General features: G+C 44.8%; 1 protein-coding gene across 1 annotated transcript in view; it reads left to right on the top strand.

Moving 5' to 3' along the window:
- The window catches only part of ulk4 (unc-51 like kinase 4), a 585,662-nt gene that overhangs the window by 367,879 nt on the left and 205,491 nt on the right, over positions 1–12,292 (top strand). The window contains exon 29 of the mRNA XM_085989398.1: positions 5,431–5,479. Coding sequence (XP_085845524.1) covers positions 5,431–5,479 — 49 coding nt within the window. The remainder of the gene's footprint in view (positions 1–5,430; positions 5,480–12,292) is intronic.

The following is a 12,292-nucleotide window of genomic DNA, read 5'->3' as shown; positions in this document are numbered from 1 at the left end:
CACCCGCAGGCCGCTCAGTATTATTTCATAAGTCTTTCTTTCATGAATGACTGATTCATGTCAGGCTTCATTTACCTTGCATGTGTAACCTTGGCTTAGTGGCAGCACTGAAGGGACTTTAGGACACCTACCCGTACTGGGGGAGCTCCGCTGCACTGTCGGAGGTCCTGTCTTTCAGGTTAGATGTTCAACCGAGGCACCGTCTACTCGGTCAGGTGGACATAAAAGATCACATGGCCCTATTTGAAGCAGAGCAACAGGGAGATAGCTCTTGATCTCTTGGCCAACATTCACCCCTCAACCAATACCACCAAAACTAGACATTTCTTTTATTGCTGTTGTGGGACCTTGCTGAGTGCAAATTAAAAGAAAGACTTATATTTCTATAGCACCTTTTACAGCCACCGGACGTCTCACAAGCGCTTTACAGCCAATGAAGTACTTTTTAAAGTGTAGTCACTGTTAGTGCACAAATAATGGCCAGATAATCTGTTTTTAGTGACGTGCATAAATATTGGCCAGGCCACTGCTCTTCGAGAGAGACGGCACCTCCGGCAGTGCAGCACTCCCTCAGCACTGCAGTGCTCAAGTCTCTGGAGTGGGACGTGAACCCACAACCTTCTGACTCCAGAGACGAGGATGCTACCCACTGAGCCACGGCTGACATGCTTACACAATTATCTGCCATGTTTGAGAATGTGAAAGGTGCTATTTAATTGCAAGCTCTTTTTTTCCCTTTCTTTACAGTCCTGCCACCAGCAACATCGCTGCTGGCTACGAGAATGTGGCAGAGGTCAGACTGCAGATTCTACCACTGCTGTTGATTTCATTCGGGTGTAAAATAATGAAGGGGGTGATGTATATGAGAGCTCGGAGGAGGTTTTCTTTGTTGGGGAATCCTGATGCTTTGGTGGGCGTGCAGCAGAATATTACAGCTTTCTAATCTAACGAGGTTTTAGAAAGGCTGCTTCCCAATCCCAATAAGTTGCCTCCCGTTATTTTTTGACTTTTTGGCCAACCCAATTAGTTTCATCAACTGCGCTGCAGTTGTTGCAAGACAGAAACAGGAGCCACCGAGGCATTGTTGACAGTGCACTATCCCAAGAGAAACTACTTCTCAATGCAAGATACCGCCGAAAATCAACAAGGTATATATTTATATAACTCTCTTTAACATAGAAAACTAAGTCCCAAGGCACTTTGTGGCAGCATGCTGAGAAAAATAGATGTTGAGACTGAGAGAGAGAGAGAGGTTATCAGGGTTGAACAAAAGCTTGGTGAAAGACATAAAGAAGTGGATTTTAAGGACTGTCTTAAAGAAAGAAAGACTTGCATTTCCACAGCACCTTTCACGGCCACCGGACGTCCCACAAGCGCTTTACAGCCAATGAAGCACTTTTTGAAGTGTAGTCACTGTTGTAATGTGGGAAACGCAGCAGCAAGCTCCCACAAACAGCAATGTGATAATGACCAGATAATGTTTTAGTGATGTTGATTGAGAAATAAATATTGGCCCCAGGACACCGGGGATAACTTCCATGCTTTTCTTCAAAATAGTGCCGTGGGATCTTTTACGTCCACCTGAGAGAGCAGACAGGGCCTCGGTTTAACATCTCATCTGAAAGACAACACCTCCGACAGTGCAGCACTCCCTCCACACTGCCCCTCCGACAGTGCGGCTCTCCCTCAGTGCGGCACTCCCTCCGCACTGCCCCTCCGACAGTGCAGCACTCCCTCCGCACTCCCCCGGGAGTGTCAGCCTAGATTATTGTGTTCAAGTCCCTGCAGTGGGGCTTGAACCCACGACCTTCATCACTCAAAGGCAAGAGTGCTACCCACTGAGCCACAGCTGACACACCGGAGTGGAGAGGCAGAGAGGGATAGGGAGGGAATTCCAGAACGTGGGCCCGAGGTAGCTGAAGGCACGGCCGCCTATGGTCGGCCAAAGAGAATGGAGTCAGAGGATTGGACAGTCAATCATATTCGGCAATCGTATTTATATTTCAACAATGTTAGCTGATAGTTATGATACGGGATTAGAAACCTAGAGGTTACGAGTTCAAATCCCACCAGGGTAAACTGTGAAACTGAATTAAATAAATCTGGTAATTTGTGGGATGTCACCTGAAAAATTAACCACCAAAGCCCAATTGGTACACCAATACCCTCCAGAGAAGGGGTGTCGTCCCTACACATGACTCCAGTCCCACAGTATCCGGTTGGATCTTAAAGCCCTCTGAAGTGGCCAATTCCTCTAGGCTACGCAAAGAATAAACACCGAATAATGTAAGAAATATTAGCTTGGGAAAATCGGTCACAAATAAAGATTTGGACAGTCTGTAAGCTTCTAGAGTGGGTAAAACACAGAGCTCCGAATTGAAAGTTTATTTCCAGAAATAAATTTCTTGGTTGAACCCAAGTCAGCAAAGTGGCAAATGCAAAATGCAAAATAAAATGTGGGAATTCAGCAATCCGAGAACCTGAAGCATAAGAATTTTTCATTTTGACAAAAAATGTCACTGATTATGACAATGACTGGAGAAAAAGTGATAAAATAAAATTAGGATACAGTTGACCAGTTCTAAACCATTCTGTTTCTAAAGATAATATACTTTGTAGCCTGAAGCTGATCAGGAGGGATATGCCTTGGAGAACTCTAGACCTACAGACCGTGAGCGTCTGTTTATGTATCAAATGGCCTTTGCATATTCTGGATGAGATGTTTGAATGGATTACATATATAGCCCAGTTTTGAAACTGAACCCCCATCTAAGATCTACTCCATGGGTTATTATTGTAAAATGATTACTGGGATTGTTACATAGCAATCAATTTGTCTTAAAGCAACTTTACAAATAATATTTTTTTATTTCAAGGCTGAGATCGATAGATTTTTGGACTCTAAGGGAATGAAGGGATATGGGGATCGGGTGGGAAAGTGGAGTTGAGGTCGAAGATCAGCCATGATCTTATTGAATGGCGGAGCAGGCTCGAGGGGCCGAATGGCCGACTCCTGCTCCTAATTCTTTTGTTCTTCTTTATTTGAAATAAAAATATATACACTGTGTTTAATGAAATAAATCAGTTACTTGACCCCGGCCTGCGCTGAGTTAGCAGATCACAGCCTTGTAGGGACCGTACAATGTTAAAGGTCCCATGGCACTATTTTGAAGAAGAGCAGGGGAGTTCTCCCCAGTGTCCTGGGGCCAATATTTATCCCTCAATCAACATCATTAAAACAGATTATCCGGTCATTATCACATTGCTGTTTGTGGGAGCTTGCTGTGCACAAATAGGATGCTGCGTTTCCTACATTACAACAGTGACTACACTTCAAAAAGTACTTCATTGGCTGTAAAGCGTTTGGGACGTCCTGAGATCGTGAAAGGTGCTGTAGAAATGCAAGTCTGTCTTTGTTTCTCTCTTTCTGTCTCTTTCTCTCTTCGTTTCTCTCTCTCTGTTTCTTCCTTTGTCCCTAAACTAGTAGGGCAAAACTCCTCTCCTGCTCAGTATCCAGTAACCCCTGCTGCACCGACTGGAAATGCCACATACCAACACTCATTGTATTAACACTTGAAAAATAGCCAGACGGAGGGGAAACTGGATCGTGGCCAGTGACCCAAATTAGCGAACATGAGTCAGCACTTTCTGGAAAAGAAGGGCGAAAATCAGCTGATTAAAAAAAGTTCAAACTAGTTATTTAGAGTCTGATTCTTTAGTGAATGCAATTATGGCATACCGCTTCCTTAAATAGAAGGTATTTCATCTCCCTATGTGAATGCCACAAGCTGGAGTTTACAAAGAGCGCTTGGAAGATTGGACCGTGCAGACCTCTACATTATGAAAAAAGAAAGAACTTGCAGTCATATAGCACCTTTCACATCCTCTGGACGTCACAAAGCATTTTGCAACTAATAAATTACTTTTAAAGTATCGGCACTGTTGTTTTGTAGGTCAGTGTCAGCCGTGGCTCAGTGGGCAGCACACTCTCGCCTCTGAGTCAGAAGGTTGTGGGTTCAAGTCCCACTCCAGGGACTTGAGCACAACAATCTAGGCTGACACTCCAGTGCAGTGCTGAGGGAGCGCTGCACTGTCGGAGGGGCAGTGCTGAGGGAGCGCTGCACTGTCGGAGGGGCAGTACTGAGGGAGCGCTGCACTGTCGGAGGGGCAGTACAGAGGGAGCGCTGCACTGTCGGAGGGGCAGTACTGAGGGAGCGCTGAACTGTTGGAGGGGCAATACTGAGGGAGCGCTGCACTGTCGGAGGGGCAGTACTGAGGGAGCGCTGCACTGTCGGAGGGGTAGTACAGAGGGAGCGCTGCACTGTTGGAGGGGCAGTACTGAGGGAGCGCTGCACTGTCGGAGGGGCAGTACTGAGGGAGCGCTGCACTGTCGGAGGGGCAGTACTGAGGGAGCGCTGCACTGTCGGAGGGGCAGTACTGAGGGAGTGCCGCACTGTCGGAGGGGCAGTACTGAGGGAGTGCCGCACTGTCGGAGGGGCAGTACTGAGGGAGCGCTGAACTGTTGGAGGGGCAATACTGAGGGAGCGCCGAACTGTCGGAGGGGCAGTACTGAGGGAGCGCCGCACTGTCGGTGGTGCTGTCTTTCGGATGAGACATTAAACTGAGGCCCTGCCTGCTCTCTCAGGTGGATGTAAAAGATCCCATGGCACTATTTCAAAGAAGAGCAGGGGAGTTCTCCCCGGTGTCCTGGGGCCAATATTTATCCCTCAATCAACATCACTAAAAACAGATTATCTGGTCATTATCACATTGTTGTTTGTGGGAGCTTGCTGTGTACAAATTGGGTGCCGCGTTTCCTACATTGCAACAGTGACTCCGCTTCAAAAAGTACTTCATTGGCTGTAAAGCGTTTTGGGACGTCCGGCGGTTGTGAAAGGCGCTATAGAAATGCAAGTCTTCCTGTCTTTCTTTGATGTAAACTCATCAAGGTTTCACAAACAGCAATGATTAAAATAACCAGATTTTTTTTTTGGTGATGTTGGTAAATGAAGTTTGTTGCAACTCTCTTCTTCTTGTCTTAGCATCTGCGCACCTTTAATAAGGTGACTACCAAGTCCAGCAAGTCGATTTTGACCTAATTTACAATTCATGACTCTTTATTCATTCCAGTGTTATTGTTTACTCCCATCCCTTGTAAAGTGTCCAAGTAAGTTTTGAGTTACGAGGTTTGATCCATAAGGCAGGTAGTGAGTCATTTCCAATAAACTCTGACATTTATTAGGTACGTGTACGCTTCACTTACAAACTGCATTCATCAGAGGTGAGTGTCCTGGATCACTAACCTATCGACCTTGGCAGCACAGCCAATCACACTGAACTTCTCATTTATGCATCAGTAGCAACAATAATGAAGATAAGAAAACGTGCCTGTGTTGTCATTCATGTGTTGCTAATAATTTGCATTTTCAGATTAATTGAAGAAAGCCAAGTTGTGCCCATTCTTTTCCAGGTCATGTTGGTGAGTACCAAGCTTGATGATTTGTTTTCCTCTTTTAACTCTTCAATGTATTCCACTCCTCTTTCGTTGCCCCACAGAAACCACTTCATCGTCGTTCAACCACTTTTGGTCTAGCTTACGGAATTAGCCAATATTTAACAGATGTTTCTGAAATTATCCGAGATTTTGAGAGCATGATGAAAGAATCTTTCCAGTAGTTGTCTAATTGGTAACAAATGGGTATAGGCTAAGGATTAGTTCATTATAAAAGATGTACTAGCAGAGCACTTGGAAAACAGTGACAGGATCGGACAAAGTCAGCATGGATTTACAAAAGGTAAATCATGCTTGACTAATCTACTGGAATTTTTTGAGGATGTAACTGGTAGGATAGATAAGGGAGAACCAGTGGATGTGGTGTATTTGGACTTTCAGAAGGCTTTCGATAAGGTCCCGCATAAGAGATTAGCATGCAAAGTTAAAGCACATGGGATTGGGGGTAAGGTTCTGACTTGGATAGAGAACTGGTTGGCAGACAGGAAGCAAAGAGTTGTAATGAACGGGTCTTTTTCCGAGTGGCAGGCAGTGACTAGTGGGGTACCGCAGGGATCGGTGCTAGGACCCCAGCTATTCACAATATATAGTAATGATCTAGACGAGGGAACTAGATGTAATATCTCCAAGTTTGCAGACGACACAAAGCTGGGTGGGCGTGTGTGCTGTGAGGAGGATGCCGAGAAACTCCAGTATGATTTGGACAGGTTGGGTGATTGGGCAGAAGCATGGCAGATGCAGTATAATGTGGATAAATGCAAGGTTATCCACTTTGGTGGCAAAAACAGGAAGGCAGATTATTATCTGAACGGCAATAGATTGGGAGAAGGGGAAGTGCAACGAGACCTGGGTGTCCTTGTGCACCAGTCGCTGAAGGTAAGCATGCAGGTGCAGCAGGCGGTTAAGAAGGCAAATGGTATGTTGGCCTTCGTAACGAGAGGGTTTGAGTACAGGAACAAGGATGTCTTGCTGCAGTTATACAGGGCCTTGGTGAGACCACATCTTGAGTATTGTGTGCAGTTTTGGTCGCCTTATCTGAGGAAGGATGTTCTTGCCATGGAAGGAGTTCAGCGAAGATTCACCAGGCTGATACCTGGGATGGCAGGAATGACATATGAGGAGAGATTGTGTCGATTGGGCTTATACTCGCTGGAGTTTAGAAGAATGAGGGGGGATCTCATTGAAACTTATAAAATTCTGACAGGACTAGACAGACTAGATGCAGGAAGGATGTTCCTGATGGTCAGGGAGTCCAGAACCAGGGGGCACAGTCTAAGGATAAGGGGTAAGCCATTTAGGACAGAGATGAGGAGGAATTTCTTCACCCAGAGAGTGGTGAACCTGTGGAATTCTCTGCCACAGAAGGCAGTAGAGGCCAATTCATTAAATATATTCAAGAAGGAGTTAGATATAGTTCTTAAGGCTAAAGGGATCAAGGGATATGGGGAGAAAGCAGGGACAGGGTACTGAATTTGGATGATCAGCCATGATCTCATTAAATGGCAGAACAGGCTCGAGGGGCCAAATGGCCTACTCCTGCTCCGATCTTTTATGTTTCTATCACTAGCAGAAGAAAGGAGATGGTTAGAAGAATCTTTTTCACACAGGGTTATAAGAACCAAGGAATGCTTTACCACGAGTGGCGATTGAGACAGGGACTATAACATAATGAGCCAGTTCTCGCTGGAGTTAGACTTTTTCTTGCAACCTTCAACTCGAAAAGATCTTGCACTGGAATTGCGAGTTGGCAACAGGGCACTTGGTGAACAGCGGGACCAACAGTGTCTCTCCTTACCCAGTGAGATTTAAGGATTGAGAATGAAGCAGGATGAATTGGAGTCAAATCAGGTACAGAAACAGAAATAAAGAGGGAAAGAAAAATTGGATTAAGTGAAAGGGAAAAAAGAGACAGAAAGGAAATTGCGATCATTAAGCAAAGTGCAATTTGATGAGCGAGCGGAACTGAGCCCGCTCAAAAGGCTGGAAAATAAAACCTGCCAAGAAATTAATTTTAAAACTTCATGCCATGATAATAACTCATTTGCTGTCACTGGGGGAGAAAACATTAACGTAACAATTCTTATTTTTTTCTTTATCTTTTACGCTGAGTTTATGAAAAGTTGTAGGAATATTGGAACCTCAAATTTTGGTTGATAGGCAAGAACCTAACCGTGAATCACCTCATTTATTTGCCGGCTATGTCTGTTCCTTCTCTGCTCCTGAAGGCAGGAGCTCCTGCTGGAGCAGAGTTTCACAAGCCCTCCGCCTCATCCAAGTTGCCGTTCTTGATGTGTGAGTCTTAACTGCTGAGTATCCCAAGATAATCCAGTCCACAGAACATTTTTCAAAAGGTGTCACTGAAAAAACAATCAGAAGTAGGAGCTCTGGCGGATTTTTTCCCCTCCCCTCAGCTCAGGGGCATTGGCGCTGACTGTCACCAAATCTACTCCCCTGGCTAAGGTCAGTGTAAACCAGGATTGAACCTGGAACCTTCTGGTCTGCGTAGCATCCTGCCGTACAGCGCATTACATCGATTCACAGAGCTGTTGGAGGCGTTCCATTACATCTAATGATGCTTTCAACATTTTCTAAATGGAAATCCAATCTGCACCATTCTTGCATTGACACAATGAAGAGGCTAAGGTTGCAAAATGAATGTCTCATAGCTGTGAGCTAATGACGAGCACTTTACTGAGGACATTTGACATCTAGCACACAAGCCAAGCGCATGTACTATAAATTGGCCATTTTGTGACATGGAAACATTCCTATCTCTTCCATTGTCGCAGAGCTTGATGCAGCACTTTAAGGGGCAAGTCACTGTACACTGGCAAATGGGACTACACTTTTTTAATAAAAATTAATTTCTATTTTCATTCAATTGATTGCTTCATTTTTAGGAGGGAAGGTTGGAAATGAGTGAGAAATTATTCTGTGTACTCTTGTGAATGGCATCTAACAGGTTTCATTGTGTGAAAAACAATTCTGCTTACTCAGTGTCTTAGCCAGCTTATCCAATCAGTAGCTAAATTGTGCAGACCAAAAGGTCCCAGCTTTGATCTCCAGCCTGTGCCGACACCTCATCAGTACCAGAGGTGTGACAGTATGGCAGTAGCGCTCCCTGATGGGATGTCTTACCAAGTTAAAGGCGCTATATAATTACAAGTTGTTGTTGTCTGCTACTCAAGATGCTACAAAGGGGAGGGAGAATTTCTGGTACTTGCAAATGGCCCTTGCTGGAAGAGTACTCATGCAAACACGATTGGGCTTAGCTGTGAGGACCTTGTGTTTGAAGAGCATGCCAACACTTGCTGTCGAGGCTCACACATCAGTAATGGCAACTTAGGCAAGGTATTGGAGGGCGCCTGCACCTGTGGAACCAGACCCAAGCAAGGAGTCAACACATTCAGGAGAGGAAGAGAGGGAACTGGCAGGAAGTAAGTCCTGGTTGGCAGAAATCTTTTGTAGCATCTTGAGTAGCAGACAACAACAACTTGTAATTATATAGCGCCTTTAACGTGGTAAGACATCCCATAGCGCTTCACAGGGGCGTTATCAAACAACATTGTACACCGAGCCACATACAGAGTTATTAGGGAAGAGGACAAGGTAGATTTAAGGAGTGTCTTAAAGGAGGAAAGAGAGGCAGAGAGGTTTGGGGGGAATTCCAGAGCTTAGGGCCTTGGCAGCTGAAAGCACGGCCACCAACGGTGGAGCGATTAAAATCAGGGATGCTCAAGAGGCCAGAATTAGCGGAGCACAGGTATCTCTCAGGTTTGTGGGGCTGGAGGAGATTACAGAGATAGGGAGGGGGTGAGGGCCATGGAGGGATTTGAAAACAAGGATGAGAATTTTAAAATCGAGGCGTTGCTCAAGCGGGAGCCAATGTAGGTCAGTGAGCACAGAGGGAGATGGGTGAACGGGACTTGGTGTGAGTTAGGACACGGGCAGCTGAGTTTTGGATGATCTCAAGTTTACATAGGGTAGAATGTACAAGGCCAACCAGGAGTGCGATGGAATAGTCAAGTCAAAATTAACTGAATTATCATTTACAACTTCTGTCAAACATTGTGGTTCCTCATTGAACATCAGATTCTCAAAATCCTGCTGCGATTTTGGATCCAGTGTTCCCATGGATGCATTAGGACATCAGACAGATTCTGTGCACCAATAAAATTGCCCCAATGTGGGAGGTAGCCGCAGCCATAAGAATAACAACAACAATTTGTACTTATTTAGCACCTTCATTGCAGAACAATGTACCGAGAGAGTACCACAGAGGCATAATTAGACTATAATGGATGCCGAGCCAAAGCAGGGATGGCTGAATGCTTGGTCAAAGCGGGGGGTTTTAAGAAGATTCTTACAGGAGGAGAGGGAAGTAGAGAGGTTTAGGGGGGGAATTCCAGAGCTTCGACGGCTGAAGACAAGACCGCCAATAGTGGGCCGAAGGGAATGGGAGATGCGCGAGAATGCAAAGTTCTCGGAGGGTTATAGATCTGGAGGAGCTTACAGAGATAGGAGAGGCAAGGACATCAAGGGATTTAAACAAGAGGATGATCATTTTAAAATTTGAGCCATTGGGTAACTGAGAGTCACTGGGGCAGCGTAAAATGCCAGTTATCAGTGCATAAAACCACGTTGTACCAACGAATAATGGATTGAGGCAACAGTGCTGCAGTAAGTTAGGAAACAGTTTGTAGCTGATTACTTTTTCGATATTAATAATTTGATGTTATTCAGTCCCAAAGGTTAATAGCATTAAAAACAATTGAAGAATTAAAAATTTGACCATTTGTGTCAGCTGTGGCTCAGTGGGCAGCACTCTCGCCTCTGAGTCAGAAGGTTGTGGGCTCAAGTCCCACTCCAGCGATTTGAGCACAAAAATCTAGGCTGACACTCCAGTGCAGCGCTGAGGGAGTGCCGCACTGTCAGAGGTGCCGTCTTTCGGATGAAACGTGACGTTAAACTGTCCCCATCTGCCCGCTCAGGTGGATGTAAAAGATCCCACGGCACTATTTTGAAGAAGAGCAGGGGAGTTCTCCCCGGTGCCCTGGGGCCAATATTTATCCCTCAATCAACATCACTAAAACAGATTACTGTATCTGGTCATTCTCACATTGCTGTTTGTGGGAGCTTGCTGTGCACAAATTGGCTGCTGCGTTTCCTACATTACAACAGTGACTACACTTCAAAAAGTACTTCATTGGCTGTAAAGTGCTTTGGGATGTCCGGTGGTCGTGAAAGGCGCTATAGAAATGCAGTTATTTTTACTGTTTTCCTGAAAGCACCACAGATTCAGACACAGAGCTATTGTATATTCATGACACATAGCAGCAACAGTATTCGTATGTGTATGGCTTGTTAGGAGCACACAGCTAAAAGCGAACAGCAGCATTTTGAGCGATAACAGTGAAGTCCATGAAAACACAGGAGACCTGGATTATATTCCACTCTCTTTATAAAATAAAGGATCGCTCTAATACCATCCTCTGTGTTGTCTGCCTTTAGTGCCTAGCCCCAGGAGAATGAGACTGGGTTTGTGTCTGTTCTCTGCCTCATTAGTGTGCGTAATGGAGATCTTGACTGGGTGAATGGCATTTCTGTTTCACAGGCTCTGACTTGCGCATGTCACTGCAGAATGGGACTTTAATGATGTCTTAACGAATTTGACTACAATATAAAAAACAATCTTCATCTGTGCTAATACTTGTGTATCTCATAGCAGTGGGACAGCCAGCTGTATCATTCAGCCTTTGGGGGAGGTTTTTTTAATAGAAATGAGAATGAGCTTTGCTGATTGCTGGAAATAAACGTGCTGTAAAATATTAATCCCAAAAACTGTACGGTGCTAATAATGAGTACTGTAGAAGTGATCATTATCACCATCAAATAAAACTTGGCTGAGGATAATATACTTACTGCAACTATTTAGACTGCATGGAGTAGAGTCTGCAGCTTAGATTATTTTTGCCACAAAAGTGTGCACTCCCCTCCCTCATTTAAAAGACTTGTGCTCGCCTCATACAGTGAGGATTATTGCCCCTATTATGTATGAACTGCACTGACTGACAGAATCCAAATGGTGGGCGAATACCAGGAGAAGGAATCTATAGTTGAGTGCTGCCAGGTCTGAGGATGTTAAGAGGAAAATGTGGACTGAATGTTTCCTTGCTGTTACACTGCAGGCTGAAATATTTACAGAAAATGCTGGAAATTCTCAGCGGGTCAGGTAGCATCTATGGAAGGAAAAACAGAGTTAACGTTTCAGGTCGATGACCTTTTGTCAGAACTGGAAAAAGTTAGAGATGTAACAGATTTTAAGCAAGGGCAGGGGCAGGGAAAGCGGGGAGGGGAGGAAAGAAGAAAAAGGAAGGTCTGTGATAGGGTGGAAGGCAGGAGAGATTAAATGACAAAAGTGGGATGATGGTGCGAGACTAAAGGAGATGGTAATTGCAAAGTCCGCGCCTCAATAATACACGGACTTCGGGAGAACAGTTTAACAGGTACAAGAGGCAGCTTGAAACTGAAACTACAGAAGCCTGCTAGGGCCTTTTACACAGGGGTGGTCACTGCCGGTACTGCAGTCTAAGACCAGTTATTCCCTTAAAGGTACATACACAACAATTCCTCCCCTTTTAGATGAACAGTACATAACATTCATTTAACAACTAAATAATAACTAATTACAATTACAATTTTCTCAGTAATATATACATCAACTGAAATAGTCATTTATAAGTTCAGTCTTTGAGGAGGCTTCCTGATCCGGACTGGATA

This window comes from Somniosus microcephalus, chromosome 5, assembly GCF_052327205.1.
Source record: "Somniosus microcephalus isolate GS21.2 chromosome 5, FLI_Smic_1.0, whole genome shotgun sequence".
Lineage (NCBI taxonomy): Eukaryota > Metazoa > Chordata > Chondrichthyes > Squaliformes > Somniosidae > Somniosus > Somniosus microcephalus.
The sequence above is the reverse complement of the archived record's forward strand: the minus strand, read 5'-3'. Positions and strand labels throughout refer to the sequence as shown.